Source organism: Littorina saxatilis, linkage group LG4 (genome assembly GCF_037325665.1).
Source record: "Littorina saxatilis isolate snail1 linkage group LG4, US_GU_Lsax_2.0, whole genome shotgun sequence".
In the NCBI taxonomy this organism is placed as follows: Eukaryota; Metazoa; Mollusca; class Gastropoda; order Littorinimorpha; family Littorinidae; genus Littorina; species Littorina saxatilis.
Genome location: NC_090248.1, coordinates 26011266 through 26029412, shown reverse-complemented (window position 1 = coordinate 26029412; position 18147 = coordinate 26011266). Strand labels below are relative to the sequence as shown.

Here is an 18147-nt window from a genome sequence, read left to right as displayed (position 1 = left end):
TGGACTGTTATTGGAAGCAACTGGAAACAATCATGTACAAATCACAGCCAACTACGCGAAAGGGATGGGGCCGAGCCACGGGGATGGCAGGGTACGGGGTGGTGGTGGGGGAGCCACGGGGAGAGAGAATGAGAGAGAGAGAGAGAGAGAGAGAGAGAGAGAGAGAGAGAGAGAGAGAGAGAGAGAGAGAGAGAAAGAGAGAGAGAGGTCCATAACGCCTCAAAAGAACGTTTCCTCAGTCATCACTTCCATATTATCCTTAGTTAACATACAATGGTGAAAAGATAGTTAATATGAGAGCGGAAAATAAAGGGAAAGAGAGAGAGGAGGGGATGCCAGAGAGAGAGAGAGAGAGGGACAAGACAAGACAAGACAAGACAAAATCTTTATTATCGAGGGTAATAGATAAGCAAGAATATTGCTTTTTTACATCCAGCCCTCGCCCTAATATAGGGTCAACAAGAACAGAAAACAATATAATCAAATAACTATCACATCAAACTTATAATACATTATATATATATACAGATATACATTTGTCATGCTGCATTTTAAGTACAATTTCCAATAATAAATAAAGGGAGAGAGAGAGAGAGACTCGGAGAGAGAGAGAAAGAGAGAGAGAGAGAGAGAGAGAGAGAGAGAGAGAGAGAGAGAGAGAGAGAGAGAGAGAGAGAGAGAGAGAGAACTTTATTTAACAAGGATTAAGATTTAAGGCTACGCCTTTTCTTACAATCTGTCCTTGGGACGCATAGACACACAATGATATAATTAAAAAATTAAAAATTAAAAAAGTTAAAAAGTTAACCAACAAAAGGAGGTCGGAAAACTTCAGCACGTGATGATAAAGATGATGAAGATGACGATGATTGATGATGAGAGAGAGAGAGAGAGAGAGAGAGAGAGAGAGAGAGAGAGAGAGGGGCAGACACACACACACACACACACACACACACACACATAAAGACACACACACACACACACACACACACACACACACATAGGCGGACACAGACAGACAGACAGAGTCCCCCTCCCCTCCCAAAACACCCAACCGCACCTCACCTCACATCAAACCGCCACCCACAGTAGCCTACAGGTAGGCAGACACAAGACACTACAGCAGGGTTGAAGCGGGGTAGTTGCAGAAAGGTAAACACAGATGACCCGAAGCTAACGTGGCCAATAAAAGCCAGCATCTGTTTCCTGCTGGCCCAAGCACTATACCACGCTGAAGCGAAGGAGTACGCCGTTTGCACCAGAGTTCGTGCGCAGGGCAAAATGCAGGTAGCGTTGAGGCTAAATGCAGCTAATGAGTTTTCGTAATAATCACTCTTTCATCATTGCTCCTTCACCACTAGCAGCTACAGCCACCCTGCTTAATCTTGAGGAGTTTGGGGTGGGGGCAGTTAGAGAAAAAGTGTATGTGTGTCTGTGGTTATATGTGTGTCTGTGTGCGCGCGTATGCGTGAGTGCTGCAAAGTCGCTCTCCGGCCACAAAAATTCTTTCTTTTTTTTCATTCATTGAGTCTTTCATTACTACCAAGTGACAGAAATCCAGCTTTTTTATTTTATTATTTTTTTTTATAAAGAAACAGCGTATATATCACCATCGTCGATATCATCACCATCATCATCATCATCATCATCATCATCATCATCATCATCATCATCATCAACGCCATCCTCCTTTTGTTCCTCCTCCTTGACCTCAGATAATCATATTGCATTAAGTCAAAGCAGAAGGACTAATCCAACGGAAGATTCCCGTCACGCTGATAAAGTGCAATCCATCTGAACTTTGAGATCTGACCGTGACGCAAATTGTCCTGGAGAATTAACTCTTGCGCGTTTGGCTCCCGAAATGTGCCTCGGCTTGGTAATTGGTTCTGAATGGCCGAAATAATGAAGCACTCAGAACGCCGCTACCCGGAATCATCCTTCACCGCCAGAGGTGACCTCAAGCTCGCCGGAGGCTGTTATCTCACACATGCAGTTGGTGCAATACTTCTTGGTCAGGCCGAAGCTCCCCCAATTCAAGGTGGAGAAGACCCCACCAGGTCAACAAGTTACTCAGTATGACTTGAGGGTGCGAGTGTGCGAATGTGTGTGTGTGTGTGTGTGTGTGTTCGGTGTGTGTGTGAGCACGGGGTGGGTTGGGTTCCATCTAAAAAAAACCACACCTGTCCAAGAATAGGCCAATTTTATGACGGCTTACCAGTGCCAAAACCTCAGAATTGTAATTATCAAGGGAAAATTAGTAATTTTCCCTTACTAATTTTCCCTTGATAATTACCATTTTCACGTGTTTATTAATAATTTTCCAGGAATAATTACTCACTTTCACCTGTTAATTACTAATTTTTAGTTTTGGCTCACTTCCTGACGGACTGCTAGTGCCAAAACTAAAAATTAGTAATTTTCCCGTGAAAATGAGTAACTAACAGGTGAAAACCGTAACTGACAGCGTTAATTAGTAATTATCACGTGATAATGGGTAACCCCAGGTTTTGGCACTAGTAAGCCGTCATAGGGCTTACTAGTGCCAAAACCTCATAATTGTAATTATCAAGGGATCGGGAAAGTTAGTCATTTTCCCTTGATAATTACCATTTTCACGTGTTAATTACTCATTTTCCCGGGAAAATTACTAACTTTCACCTGTTAATTACTAATTTTTAGTTTTGGCTCACTTCCTGACGGATTGCTAGTGCCAAAACTAAAAATTAGTAATTTTCCCGTGAAAATGACTAATTATCCCGTGAAAATGAGTAACTAACGAGTGAAAACAGTAACTGACAGCGTTAATTAGTAATTATCACGTGATAATGGGTAACCCCAGGTTTTGGCACTAGTAAGCCGTCATACAATTTGCAACGGAGGTAAACGCATGTGCTGTGTGTTTTTGTGTGTGTGCATGTGAGTGCCTGCTCATTTGTGTGCGTGTGTATGTGCGCGCGCATCCCTATAACAGCACCAATACGTGTAAGTACGCGTGACAAGCTCTCGGCTGCAACCTCATTGTTGAAGTTAGCACTGAGATGACTTGGTTCATTTAGTAGGACTACATGTATGCATGCCGAAGTCAGTGTTTCCATCGGTTTCAAGTTGAGTCTTGCGATAAAATGTGCAGAAAGACTGCGCCAAAAAATAACTACCATTGTAAACAGGCATCAGAGGACACTGTTCCTATTATCACATCTTGCTGACTGTGATATCACCACATGACCGTTTTTTTCACGCCACAGTTGACTGACATGACGGCGTAATGTCACACTCAGTGATCCGTGAAAAATCGAGCGTCTCCACTGCCTTCCGTTTAAAACCAAAATAATCAAACGCAGGGAAGTACTCTGGAGTTAATTAGTTAATTAATTCGGGGCACGCGTGCCTTCGCTGATTCCTATCGACTGACTAACATGTGCAGGGCTTCTCTCCGGGCTGCTGTAAGGATATATCTATATATATATACAACGACTTGTGTCTGTCTGTCTGTCTGTGTGTGTGTGTATGTGTGTGTGTGTGTGTCCGCGATGCCAAGCCAAAGTTCTCGGTGGATCTTTTTCAAATTTGGAGACCGTATTCAGCTACACCCCGGACACAACCTCATCGATGAGATATTTCAACACGTGCTCTCAGCGCGCAGCGCTGAACCGATTTTGGTTTTTCTCTGTTTTTCTCTGGATCCATTCCCAGTAACTCTTCCTTATCTTCTCCAGTGTTTTCAGCGTTTATCTCCCTTCCTTCGTGTGGCGTCAATCCATATTCCCGTTACTACGTTACTCTTTTTAGAATGTCACGATTGCACCCGAAAGTTGTCCTTACTGTAAAAGTGAAAAGGTCGAATCAATTTATAGCCACGCGAAAAATACACTGTCATCTATCTCTATATATTTATAGATATAGATATACATATATATATATACGGCTTCTGTGTGTGTGTGTGTGTGTGTTTGTGTGTGTGTGTGTGGGCAACACCTGTGGATTGTAGAGTTCCGTTTGTGATGTGGTCTAGCGGCTTTGGTGTCTCAGTATGTTCAGGCCTTCCTTCGAGAAGCCATAACAGTTATTATCAATCTCGTTTGAGTGGACTTCGCCTTCAAAGGTGATTGTGGTGTTTTGGTCAGTATGCTGTCAGAGCCCACGCGGTAGAGAACTCTGCCTGCGAGGTCCTGACTGACTTTTTTCCTCAGCACCAAAATTATGAGGCCAACACCAAACATAGCACTCAACTCTTGGCCAAAACGCTACCCTTATCCGACACAGTAAACCGCATTCTAGCCGATAGCGGGGTGAAGGTCAGTGAGCTGGCCAGGGTCCCCCCGCCCTCCTACCCGCCTTGGCTTGAGGAAACCCCTACTATCATATACGACAGTGAAGATAATACTACCAAAAAAGATAACCCCGTCTACCTAGCTACTGTTACAAAAGAAACCCTAAACTACAAATTCTCGGAGCATTTAAAAGTCTTTACTGACGGATCCAAATTTGCAGACGGCAGCGTTGGCTGCGCCTTTGTGATCCCAGATCTCAAAATCTCAAGGAAATATACTCTTAATAAAGACATCTCCATATTCTCAGCCGAGCTATTTGCCTTGCTCATGGCATGCACTTTTATAAATGACCTCCCAGTCACACCGCGTGCGGTAGTTTTCTGCTCTGACTCGCGCTCTTCATTACAAGCTCTGCATCGAAACACATCAAATCGGGCAGAGCTACAAAGAGAAATCCTCTTTATATGTCACCAGTTAATCTCATCCGGCACATCCGTATCATTTCTCTGGGTCCCCTCTCACGTAGGGGTCCGGGGAAATGAACTGGCGGATGTCGCTGCCAAAGAAGCGGCAGAATCTAGCCCAGCTAACACTAACATCGGCTACTCAGTAACCGAGTTCTACAGTAAAATCCGTAAACTCATTCGAAGTCAGTACGTAACATCTCTGTCCTATCAACCCATTGATATGAACGATCTACACCCCGATCTCCCAACAAACCTCCTCACTATCTTCAGACGCCTCCGTGCCGGCGGCTGCCGCTTCCATATCTTTAACAAGTCCTGCCATTGTGGAGAACCCTATTCATTTCAACACATTTTCGCTCCATGCGCTACAAATAGAATTACCTTTAAAACCTTATATGACCATATGCAGCTCCATGGTCTGAGTCCCCAGGATTATCTGCGCAGTAGCAGTTCTCTAGGCTGGTCACACAGCTTGCTGCTGTGCCGACTGGTCAGGGACTCGGACATGGGGCTGTGGGTATAACTAAGCCCAGATTATCACATCAGCGTGTTTCAGTTTGAGGTCGAGTGGCTCCCGCCATCCCTCCTGATTCCAGCGACTACCTTCTAGACAACATATCCTCACCCAAGGCCCACTAGTCGCCAAACTGTACATATTGTTTTTATTACCACGGCCTTCGTGGCTTACATCTTAATCCTTTTATTTGTAAAAAGTTTTGAGATTTATTGTTCGTGTTCCTCTTACTTGCTCATCTATTTGGTTTTATTGGTGATCCTGAAAGGTTCCACTTTTTAACTCGATTTGAAATAAAATAAAAATAATATTACAAGCCCGTTATTCAAGATATAGAATACAGACTTATAATTCTTACCAAGAAACATCTTAACTACTTTTCATTTTAACAAATTCCACAGAGCATTATCAACTCAACCCCACCCCCTGCCCTCCTCTCCTTATTTTTTGTTTCTTTCTTTCCTCTTTTTGAAAGCGGACAAACACTCAAGTCCTTAATGGCTCAAAACCGTAGGACTTTTAATATTAATTTTAACTGTAATTTTACTCTTACTTGCTCATCTATTTGGTTTTATTGGTGATCCTGAAAGGTTCCACTTTTTAACTCGATTTGAATTAAAAAAAAAAAAAAAAATCATTTTACAAACCCGTTATTCAAGACATAGAATACAGACTTATAATTCTTACCAAGAAACATCTTAACTACTTTTCATTTTAACAAATTCCACAGAGCATTATCAACTCAACCCCACCCCCTGCCCTCCTCTCCTTATTTTTTGTTTCTTTCTTTCCTCTTTTTGAAAGCGGACAAACACTCAAGTCCTTAATGGCTCAAAACCGTAGGACTTTTAATATTAATTTTAACGTCTCAGTATGTTCAGGCCTTCCTTCGAGAAGCCATAACAGTTATTATCAATCTCGTTTGAGTGGACTTCGCCTTCAAAGGTGATTGTGGTGTTTTGGTCACTGAATCATTTTTGTGCTGTTCCCATTCCACCTGGGAGGGATTTAAGTTCATTCAAAGGGGGTCGATTGTGACAGGGAGACTACCGTCGCCCTTCACAGCAGACTCTGCAGAGTTGTTCGCCTTAGAAGTTGTGGGCTTTCCTTGCATGTACCCGTAAGTTGTCCTTACTGTAAAAGTGAAAAGGTCGAATCAATTTATAGCCACGCGAAAAATACACTGTCATCTATCTCTATATATTTATAGATATAGATATACATATATATATATATATATACGGCTTCTGTGTGTGTGTGTGTGTTTGTGTGTGTGTGTGGGCACACCTGTGGATTGTAGAGTTCTGTTTGTGATGGGGTCTAGCGGCTTTTGTCTGTCTGTATGTTCTGGCATTTGAGAAGACATAACAGATAATATAGGGCTAAGAAATAAGCTCTAAAATTCTCAATCCCGTTTGACAGGACTTCGCCTTCAAAGGTGATTGTGGTGAACCGCCACGCTGTCTGTCTCTGTCTCTGTCTCGCGATTCACCCCGGCGAAGCCGGGTATTCCTCTAGTATATATATATATATATAAAACATCAGAAATATATATATATATATATATATATATACGGCTTCTTATTTATATCTATATACGGCTTGTGTGTGTCTGTCTGTCTGTCTGTCTGTCTGTCACTTCGCGATGCACGGCCAAAGTTCTCGATGGATCTGCTTCAAATTTGGTGGGCATATTCAGGTACACCCCGGACACAATCTGGTCGATGAAAATTTTCAACACGTGCTGAACCGATTTTGGTTTTTATGGTTTTTCTGTACATCCATTCCCAGTAACTCTTCCTTATCTTCTCCAGTGTTTTGCGCGTTTATCTCCCTTCCTTCGTGTGGCGTCAATCGCGTACGCCGGGTACCCGGCGCAGCCGGGTATTCGGCTCTACTTCTTCCCGGCGAAGCCGGGTATTCATCTAGTATATATATATATATATCTATATATATACACGACTTGTGTCTGTGTGTGTGTGTGTGTGTGTGTGTGTGTGTGTGTGTGTGTGTGTGTGTGTGTGTGTGTGTGTGTGTGTTCGCGATGCACGGCCAAAGTTCTCGATGGATCTGCTTCAAATTTGGTGGGCATATTCAGGTAGACCCCGGACACAACCTGGTCGATGAAAATTTTCAACACGTGCTAGCTCTCAGCGCGCAGCGCTGAACCGATTTTGGTTTTTCTGTTCATCTTCCCAGATCCATTCCCAGTAACTCTTCCTTATCTTCTCCAGTGTTTTGCGTTTATATCCCTTCCTTCGTGCGGCGTCAATCCATATTCCCGTTACTATTTTTAGAAGGTCACTGTCCACAACGCTCAATCCATATTCCCGTTACTATTTTTAGAAGGTCACTGTCCACAACGCTTTCATCCCGGCGAAGCCGGGTATTACTCTTCCTTATCTTCTCCAGTGTTTTGCGCGTTTATCTCCCTTCCGGGTATTTGGCTCTACTTCTTCCCGGCGAAGCCGGCTACCCGGCGAAGCGGGTATTCATCTAGTGTGTGTGTGTGTGTGTGTGTGTGTGTGTGTGTGTGTGTGTGTGTGTGTGTGTGTGTGTGTGTGCGTGCGTGCGTGCGTGCGTGCGTGCGTGCGTGCCTGCGTGCGTGCGTGTGTGTGTGTGTGTGTGTGTTCGCGATGCACGGCCAAAGTTCTCGATGGATCTGCTTCAAATTTGGTAGGCATATTCAGGTAGACCCCGGGCACAAACTGGTCGATGAAAATGTTCAACACGTGCTCTAAGCGCGGTGGCGCGGTGAACCGCGGATACGGCTTCTGTGCCAAGGGAAACAACGCAATTCAACAACGTTAGGTTGCTGAAGCAGTAGCTTCCCTTCTACTTAAAACCTGCCGAGTTTTCAATGTTGGTTCAGATCCTTCATTATCCCTATTAGTTAGTTAGTTAGCTGTTGCTTTTCGGGTCCAGCGGACCATAATAGGCCAAATCAGGACCCCTTATTCCTATTACCGATAGTTGAAAATCAAAGGGGTATAGAATCTACATTAGCATACCAAAGACAGAAAAAATAAACCACCTTTCCTTTCCCCTCTGCTCCAACGATGGAGACTTCCACACTCGTTGCATCGAGATGGCCTCTTTTTTTTCTGGGAAGGGGGTACCCCCAATCCGTCATTGACGATGCTTTCGCCAAGGCCAGCAAAAAGACCCGTGAGTCCGCCCTTGAGCAAAGCATGCCACCAGTCAATGACAGACCCACTGTCTGTATCACCTTCCACCCCCACACCGTCCCCATCTGCAGGATCATACGATCCAACTGGCACATCCTGGCCAAGAGCGTTAAGTTTGCCGACACCTTCGAGAAAGGTCCTCTCTTTGCATACAAAAGAGACCGCAATTTGCGTGACATGCTGGTTCATTCATCTCTTCGTCCGGGTCCATCCATCTCGGGTACCGTCTCCTGTGCCAAACCCAATTGCAAGGCCTGCCCCTTCCTCAGTGCAGCAACAGACGTGCAGGGTCCGAAAGGATCCTTCACAGTGCGTCGGTCCTTCACCTGCCAGAACACTAACGTGATCTATGCACTGAGGTGTGGGGCTTGTGCCATGCTGTACATTGGCGAGACATACCGCACATTCGCGACTCGGCTCGGAGAACATCTGGCAGACATAGCGCACCACCGCACTAACCGTCCCGTGGCATCACATTTTTGTGCGGACGGTCACTCTGCCGCTGATGTCCAGGCACTCTGCCTATGGCAAGGCAATGGTGATGACTTTGAACGCAAACGCCGGGAGTCGAACCTCATCAGCAGGCTTGGCACACTTCGTCCCGATGGCATCAACATCATGCCATGATTCCCTTCATCATGACTTGTATATAATATGCGCGCGTGTGTGTGTGTGTGTGTGCATACCTCTGTAAATGTGTGTGTGTGTGTGTGTGTGTGCATGCATGCATGTGTGTGTGTGTGTGAGTGTGAAAGTCCTAAGTCGGCACATTTGCGAACTCATCCCTTTTTTATTTACATTTTTTACTTTTTGCTATTTGTATTATTATTTGTTTAGTGTAGGTATTGTTGACTCTCTCTCTCTCTCTCTCTCTCTCTCTCTCTCTCTCTCTCTCTCTCTCTATCATTTTCTTTCTTTCTCTCTCTCTCTCTCTCTCTCTCTCTCTCTCTCTCTCTCTCTCTCTCTCTCTCTCTCTCTCTCTCTCTCTCTTTTTCAACTTCAGGCCCTTCAAGCGTTATTATTCTGATTTGTTTCTTTTTGGTTTCAATTTTCATTGCTCATTATATTTAGTCAAGTTTTGACTAAATATTTTAACGTAGAGGGGGGAATCGAGACGAGGGTCGTGTGTATGTGTGTGTGTGTGTGTGTGTGTGTGTCTGTGTGTGTGTGTAGAGCGATTCAGACTAAACTACTGGACCGATCTTTATGAAATTTGACATGAGAGTTCCTGGGTATGAAATCCCCATACGTTTTTTTCATTTTTTTGATAAATGTCTTTGATGACGTCATATCCGGCTTTTCGTGAAAGTTGAGGCGGCACTGTCACGCCCTCATTTTTTAACCAAATTGGTTGAAATTTTGGTCAAGTAATCTTCGACGAAGCCCGGGGTTCGGTATTGCATTTCAGCTTGGTGGCTTAAAAATTAATTAATGACTTTGGTCATTAAAAATCTGAAAATTGTAAAAAAAAATAAAAATTTATAAAACGATCCAAATTTACGTTTATCTTATTCTCCATCATTTGCTGATTCCAAAAACATATAAATATGTTATATTCGGATTAAAAACAAGCTCTGAAAATTAAATATATAAAAATTATTATCAAAATTAAATTGTCCAAATCAATTTAAAAACACTTTCATCTTATTCCTTGTCGGTTCCTGATTCCAAAAACATATAGATATGATATGTTTGGATTAAAAACACGCTCAGAAAGTTAAAACAAAGAGAGGTACAGAAAAGCGTGCTATCCTTCTTAGCGCAACTACTACCCCGCTCTTCTTGTCAATTTCACTGCCTTTGCCATGAGCGGTGGACTGACGATGCTACGAGTATACGGTCTTGCTGAAAAATGGCAGCTACTTGACTAAATATTGTATTTTCGCCTTACGCGACTTGTTTTTCTTTTTGATTTATCTCCCTTTCCCCCTTCTTTTGCACTTGGAGGACATCATCGCCATCTTCTCTGATAAGTCGTTTTCATATTTGTATTGTTGTTTTCATTTTTTATATTTAGTCAAGTTTTGACTAAATATTTTAACATCGAGGGGGAATCGAAACGAGGGTCGTGGTGTATGTGCGTGTGTCTGTCTGTCTGTCTGTCTGTCTGTCTGTGTGTGTGTGTAGAGCGATTCAGACTAAACTACTGGACCGATCTTTATGAAATTTGACATGAGAGTTCCTGGGTATGAAATCCCCGAACGTTTTTTTCATTTTTTTGATAAATGTCTTTGATGACGTCATATCCGGCTTTTCGTGAAAGTTGAGGCGGCACTGTCACGCCCTCATTTTTCAACCAAATTGGTTGAAATTTTGGTCAAGTAATCTTCGACAAAGCCCGGACTTCGGTATTGCATTTCAGCTTGGTGGCTTAAAAATTAATTAATGACTTTGGTCATTAAAAATCTGAAAATTGTAAAAAAAAATAAAAATTTATAAAACGATCCAAATTTACGTTTATCTTATTCTCCATCATTTGCTGATTCCAAAAACATATAAATATGTTATATTCGGATTAAAAACAAGCTCTGAAAATTAAATATATAAAAATTATTATCAAAATTTTTTGTTCGAAATCAATTTAAAAACACTTTCATCTTATTCCTTGTCGGTTCCTGATTCCAAAAATATATAGATATGATATGTTTGGATTAAAAACACGCTCAGAAAGTTAAAACGAAGAGAGGTACAGAAAAGCGTGCTATCCTTCTCAGCGCAACGAATACCCCGCTCTTCTTGTCAATTCCACGGGCACTGCCTTTGCCACGGGCGGTGGAGTGACGATGCTACGAGTATACGGTCTTGCTGCGTTGCGTTGCGTTCAGTTTCATTCTGTGAGTTCGACAGCTACTTGACTAAATATTGTATTTTCGCCTTACGCGACTTGTTTAACCTGTTGAAGACCTTTAGGTCGAAACGTTGTTCATTGTCATTTGTTTGTATATTTCGTTGCGAGTCCAGTATATTAGGTATTACTCTCACCTTTCCCCATGTTCTGTGTCTGTCTTAAAAAAGATCAAATCACTTTCAACACTGTGCCCTTTTCTCTTTCAGCAACAACATGGCTTACCAACCACCACCGCATTGTACTCTCTTGCGAGTCATTCAAACTGGTCGATGAAAATTTTCAACACGTGCTCTAAGCGCGGCGCGGTGATCCGTCTGTTTCGCGATACGAATTACGAAACTAAACACTTTTCAAGTTTTTCGGCTCTACTTCTTCACTTCTTTCACTTCCGCCACACAACGAAAACGAATCTACGAATCTAAGCAGCGCTTTTCTGCACAGGTAGTACATCTAAGTATTGCAATTCGTGTACAAAATCCCTCCCATCTTCAAAATATTGCCACTAATACTACCCCTCCCATCGTAAATATTCATTGCAACCATTAATAGTCAGGAGCTTTGCCGGTGTTTCTGTGTCTACCCAGAAGCTCTACAGTAGATGGTAGGTACGACTACTGTCTGTGTGTGTATCTGTGTGTCTGTCTGTTCGCGATGCACTGCCAAAGTTCTCGACGGATCTGCATCAAATTTGGTGGGCATATTCAGGTGGACCCCGGGCACAAACTGGTCGATGAAAATTTTCAACACGTGCTCTAAGCCGGCGAACCGCCACGCTGCATACTCTGTCTCGCGATCCATCTAGTATATATATATATACTTCGAGTCAAGATAGTACTTGTGCCGTTTGTTTATTTCAGGACATAACTTACCAGCCCTGTGCCTTGCCAGGTCGTATTTAAATGTGCAAATTAAGCAACATCAAAGGAGTCGAGCTAACTTTTTAGTGACAGAAGGTGGTGTACGGTTACACAGAAAAATACTGGATTTCGACCAGACCCCAAGAATGCGATATAAGCGCAAATCGCGTTAGGCATTGTATTCAAGTCAAGTCAAGTCAAGTCAATATTTTTCATTTTTTAAACCTAGCCGCAGCCGGTTCAGTGTGAGGTACTTCAGTCAGTGGATGTAAACTATATGACCTTGGTAATCATTTTCTGAGATCTATACGTGTACATCACTCTGATCCTTCACGGAGGATAGGACCACCGCTTCTTATTCCAAGGTGAAGATGCTTCACAGCAGACTAGTTCATTTTTACCAGAGTCATTTTCTCAAGGAGAACAGGAACTAGGCCTTGGGGTGGTCCTTCGTCTGGGTAGTGCGAGCCAAGTTCAGATAAGTCTACATCAAACACGAAGCGACGTGAAAAGTATACTCGAGTTGGAAAAAATGATAGCGTCAGTGCTGACATGAAAGCGCAACCACCTCTACTTCTCATATCTTATCTTATCTAGTGGAAGGAATGTAGTTGTCATACCAATCCAAATCAGTCATCCAGGGAAACCTAAACGTCAGTAACCGTATTCGCAGCTTATCTCCTCTGGCCGCCAAAAAATTATCATCGAAAGTTCAACTGACAACTCGCACGCTTTTATTTATTTATTTTTTTTATTTTTTGTGTGCTTTTCAGCACAATTTATATATTTCCTCAAGGCAAGGTTCAAGTGCGATACTATCCCTCGTCGGTGCTAATATTACGGTGCGATATAGAGATGAGTCGGTGTTTATTTATCTTTATACAAGCGGGGCCCTCCCACGCTCCTTATCCGTCTTGGTGTGCTGTGCACGGGACAAATGATCGTCCGCTAGTCTGCTGAAGTTTCAGCGCATCAGACACCAGTCATCATGAGTTTTATCGAGGATTTGACAACACTCGCAGCATGCATGGGATCTACACTTCAAGTAAAGTTCTTCCAGGCAGGATCGGAGAATGTGAGAGCATTATAGTGTTCGAAAAGGTGAGTATTTTTCGCTGCTTCCTCTGAACTTCACTGTCGTTCAATGAACAAACACGATGAACCTCAGATGTAATGTCCTAAGTGGCAGCATTGGCCACTAAAGATCATGTTTTGAATGAACAAACCTGTGGACTCGGAGTACTTTATAGCTCTGCACTAAAGGCGCTGAAACATAAGATTTTGTTCTCAGTTCTTTACGCCAGCCACTGAGGTAGAACGCGACATCAAGTGCTACGAATTAATTATTCTCTGCGTCCATCGGGGACCAAGTGCACGAAGTGGTGAGCTTTTTGATGCAAATTCCTGTGTGAGATCACTTGGCTCCGACACTTTATATTAATATATTTATTTATCCATTTATTTATTTTACTGCTAATGATTCGCATTTCCAGACAAAGTCTCTGTCTGTCTGTCTGTCTGTCTGTCTGTCTGTCTGTCTCTGTCTCTCTCTCTCTCTGTAGACTCGTCTAACTAAACGCCAGGCGGTCTTGCAAAATGCCATGTAAAACGCGAACTGGCATCTGAGTCAGACGCGTCACGAACGATGCACTATTCTGTTTTCTTTTCTGTGTTCAAGAAAATCGAGTTCGATTACCCCCTTCCCCCCCCCCTCCCCCCCCCCTCCCCCCCCTCCCCCCCCCCTTCTTGAAATGAACCTTGCGTTTATTCAATAAAATGTCGTACGTCTTATAACTTACGTCTCTGATGTCAGATCAGATCCTACATATGACATGACACGTACAACCGAGTCGTTTCGAGTTTCAACACACTGCTTCAGCGCAGTGTGATGCATCAAACAGCACTTTCTGGTCGAAATCCAGATGCGAAGTCAGTGATAATTACGAATGTGTCCATCACACGTTTTATCATTATCTGAAACCTGCACACTCGCTATGAACAGCGTAGTGCAGTAGGCTTCAGATTTTTAACTCATCTTCTGCTCGTGGCTTAAAAGAATCCAATGCATTTGTTAGGTCGAGAAAGCTGCGTTCTGCAACAAGTATAAATACAGTGGGGAAAGTGAAGAAAAATACAGGAGTACTGACACATGAAAATGTGCGTTTTACCGTTAGCACCAATAGGACCTCTTGGCTTCGTCCCAAAGATTAAATCGCTGACACGGCAACGTAAGTAACTCGTAACTGCTTTGTGGAAAGCTAACGCGCATTATAGCAACTTCCTCTGCTGCCCCCCCCCCCCCCCCTCCCAACAAAAAAAAACACACACAAAACAGAAGAAAAAGAAACGGAAAGAAGAAGACTTCACACACTTTTCGAGCTTCATCGCACACAAAAAGTAACTCGGTAGCTAGGTTACAAAAACAAAGAATGTGTGCGTAAACAGAACTATCTTCTTTTTTTTTTAGCAGATGGCTGAAATCTTGGTGCAAATGAACTGTGCACAGAAGCACTGACTTTATAAAAAAAAAACTTACAAAGATGTCAACACATCCCGTGTTGTAATTCCCATGAGAAGGAGCAGGCGCCAACAAAATTGTGCGAATGAGGTTTGACTGGAAACAGAACCATCGTTTCTTTTAGCAGACGGCCGAAACCGCCGAAACCTTGGTACAAATGAAGTGCACACAGAAGCACTGACTTCATAATCAGTTTAATGCACAGATAAACCCTTGAGATATCAGCAAATTCCAGTGCTGTCATTCCCACGGAGAGAAGGGGTAGGCACAGTAAAAGAGTATTGCTGCTATAATACGGGTCACAGAGTCAGCTCATCCAGTTCCCACGCTACAGACTCAAAACAGACTTCCAGTGCCTGTAGCCGTGAAAGATTCTCCATCTCCCGCGATGAGACAGACTGTAAACAGATTTCCATCCGAGCTGTTTACCTTACGAACTCACTTGTTTATCACAATCACCCTGTCTAAAATTTCACCAGTCTGGGAATCTTCTTTGCTATCCCGCTTGCAGCAGTCAGCTTTTACCCTGGACATGTCGGTTTTTGCCGGCACGTGCGTAGCGTTCGTGTGTGTGTGTGTGTGCGCGTGAACGAGAGAGAGAGAGAGAGAGAGAGAGAGAGAGAGAGAGAGAGAGAGAGAGAGAGAGAGAGAGAGAGAGAGAGAGAGAGAGAGAGAGAGAGAGAGAGAGAGAGAAGGATTCAAAACAAAACACGACACGACGAGACGATAATTACGACAAATGACACGACTGACAAGACAAAACAGAACACGGCAAAGATCACAGGTCGAACACTCGCTCAAGACTGCAAGGGGGGAAGGACTTTTAGCAAAAAGACGACACAAGATAAGGGTGACAAGACGAGACAGGACAAGACAAGACAAAACAAAAGACATCACGAGACAAGACAAAAAGACGACACCACAAGATTATCCAGGTATACTTACTATGGACATGAGTGTTAGAACATAATGCTGAAGATCACTCCTGTGGTACTCAAACATGTGATTGTCTGCAACCACTAGTGTCTCCACGCGGTGCTTCCGCGACACTCCCGAGGAGCGCTTCTGTCTCTTTGCACTCCTTTTAGCACTCTTACTTGCAGTATCACTACTGCTTGAGGAACTACCACTGTCACTGGAATTATTCACAACAAAGTCTGTGTGGCTGGAGTCTTGTACTCTTGCTGCTTGTCGGCCACCGGGCTTTAACCTATGGTGCTTGAAATTTTCTGAAACAGAGAAACAAATTTGGTGATTTACATGTCAACTATACACACACACACACACACACGCACGCACGCACGCACGCACGCACGCACGCACGCACACACACACACACACACACACACACACACACACACATACACACACACACGCAAGCACACACACACACACCGGCACACACACACAGACTGCACACACATTCTCTCTGTCTCTCTCTCTCTCTTTAATCTAAATCAAATTAATGTATATCCAATCTATATATCTAATAGAACCCTTTCTAAGTAATCGATTAACTCTTTATCTCTATCCTTCCTCTCTATCCCCTTTTCCGTGCCCAGTTCAGTGTTTTGCTAGACGGTTCCGAGTGAATGACCGCCAGAACACTGATGACTTTTACATGTTGTTGTGGGGTTTTTTTGTTGGAAAGGGGAGACAAAAAAAAGACGTACAGGGTGAAGTATCACTTGAAAGTAAGGTAAGCGTCCGACGGAAGTGCTGCCAGCCATACGCTTGACAATTTTCAAATGATCTCTCTCTCTTTCTCTTTCTCTCTCTCTCTCTCTCTCTCTCTCTCTCTCTCTCTCTCTCTCTCTCTCTCTCTCTCTCTCTCTCAATCTCTCTCTCTCTCTCGATCATTGACTCCTTCCTTACGGATCATAAGGTGGTAGAAGTTACTCTTCTTGACACAGCTATTTCCCCATTTTCTTTGAAGCGTTAAGGATCGAGCTCTTTAGCTGTGTAGGTAGACATAAAGAATGGAGGAAGACCTCAGAGAGGGACAGATCATCTCCAGAAAAAGAGAGAAAGAGGGGTGGGGGGAGAGGAGTTAAGAGTTTGTAAAAAATGAAAAAATGAGACAAAAGACAGACAGAAAGACAGAGAGACAGAGAGAAAGAAAGAAAGTAAGAGAGAAAGTAAGAAAGTAAGAAAGACAGAAAGAATAGCTTTACTATGTACATGTTGATCAAAATTGCGATTACCTGTTACACTACAGTTGGACGTTGAATGATTTTTGGCAGGTTGCTGCTGGTAGATGATATGTGGTCTTTGATGAAGTGGTAATGATGACGAAGATGAATTCGACGATGATGACGATGACGAGTTCTTCAATGGTTCGATGAAATACTTCTTTCCTCTCATGTTGATCACTCCCCTCTGAAAAAATAAGACAAGGGGCTGAATTATTCAGGAGGAAATCAAATCATCAATCAGTCAGTCAAATAACCATTCAAAAAAACAAGTCAATTAATCAATTCATCCCTACGGCAATCGATCAGTCATTCAATCACTCCCTCCATAAATCAATCAATCAGTCAATCAACCAGAAACGCAAACAACCGACCAATTACAGGCATGCAAGCATAGGAAGTACGCGATCAACATCTACAGCAAAGACATTGAAGATTTGATTTACAAGGTTTCGCATTCAATAAGATACGGGGAATGCGGTGTAAGCAATAAGCAAGACAATGGCCTCGGACGCAATCAGGCAAAAATACAATTCGACTAAACGAAAAACAGCAAATTTTTCAAAACGAAGTCAGCAGTGAAAGATCTTCCATGTTGCTCCAAACAGTACAGGGCACATTGCGTAAGGTGACGATGTCTTAGGTTAGGTAACAGGCTGAAAGCGGAAGATGGGCCGAGTGAAAGGTGGGCGGGTTACAAGCAAGGTGGTGTCATGGATGAGAGAGAGAGAGAGAGAGAGAGAGAGAGAGGGGGGAGAGAGAGAGACAGAGACAGAGAGACAGACAGGCAGGCAGAGAGAGAGGCAGAGACAGAGAGAGACAGAGAAAGCACCAAAACAATACCTCTTTGAAATTGGTAAGACAACGCATAAACAAAACCACCCTCTTTCACCATGCGTAACAAGAACCAGGGTTTTAGGCAACTTCTTCTTTATAACAATCCGCAAGTGGGTCGAGTATTGAGGTAGTGGTTCTGTAAGTCTTTTGGAAGGCTTCCAAAAACAAAGCGAAGTAGAAGGTGAATCGAGCCTCAAAGAACACCCTCAGCCCCCAATACACTGCTTTTTGTTTTCTGTCGCTGGAACCAAACAACGAATTCCGAAGTGCAGCTGGCAGAAATTTTTGGGGTGCAGCTCGTGCTCTAATGGGCAAGAGGACATCAGACCAAGCCAGAAGTCACTGCATGTACGTGCCGACCGCTGCCACACCAGAAAGTGTCCAAGTTAAAACACTGACAACGGCCATACCTGTTCCGGCAAAGGCACTGTCCTACCTGTAAAAACCAGGCT

General features: G+C 43.3%; 1 protein-coding gene across 1 annotated transcript in view; it reads right to left on the bottom strand.

The window, feature by feature from the left end:
- The window catches only part of LOC138965541 (A disintegrin and metalloproteinase with thrombospondin motifs 9-like), an 87444-nt gene extending 70411 nt beyond the window's left edge, over positions 1-17033 (bottom strand). Inside the window, exons 1-2 of the mRNA XM_070337724.1 lie at positions 16871-17033; positions 15612-15895 (exon numbers count right to left, since the gene is read on the bottom strand). Of these exons, the coding sequence (XP_070193825.1) occupies positions 15612-15895; positions 16871-17030 (444 nt within the window). The 5' untranslated portion in view covers positions 17031-17033. The remainder of the gene's footprint in view (positions 1-15611; positions 15896-16870) is intronic.
- Between the last annotated feature and the right edge of the window lie 1114 nt (positions 17034-18147).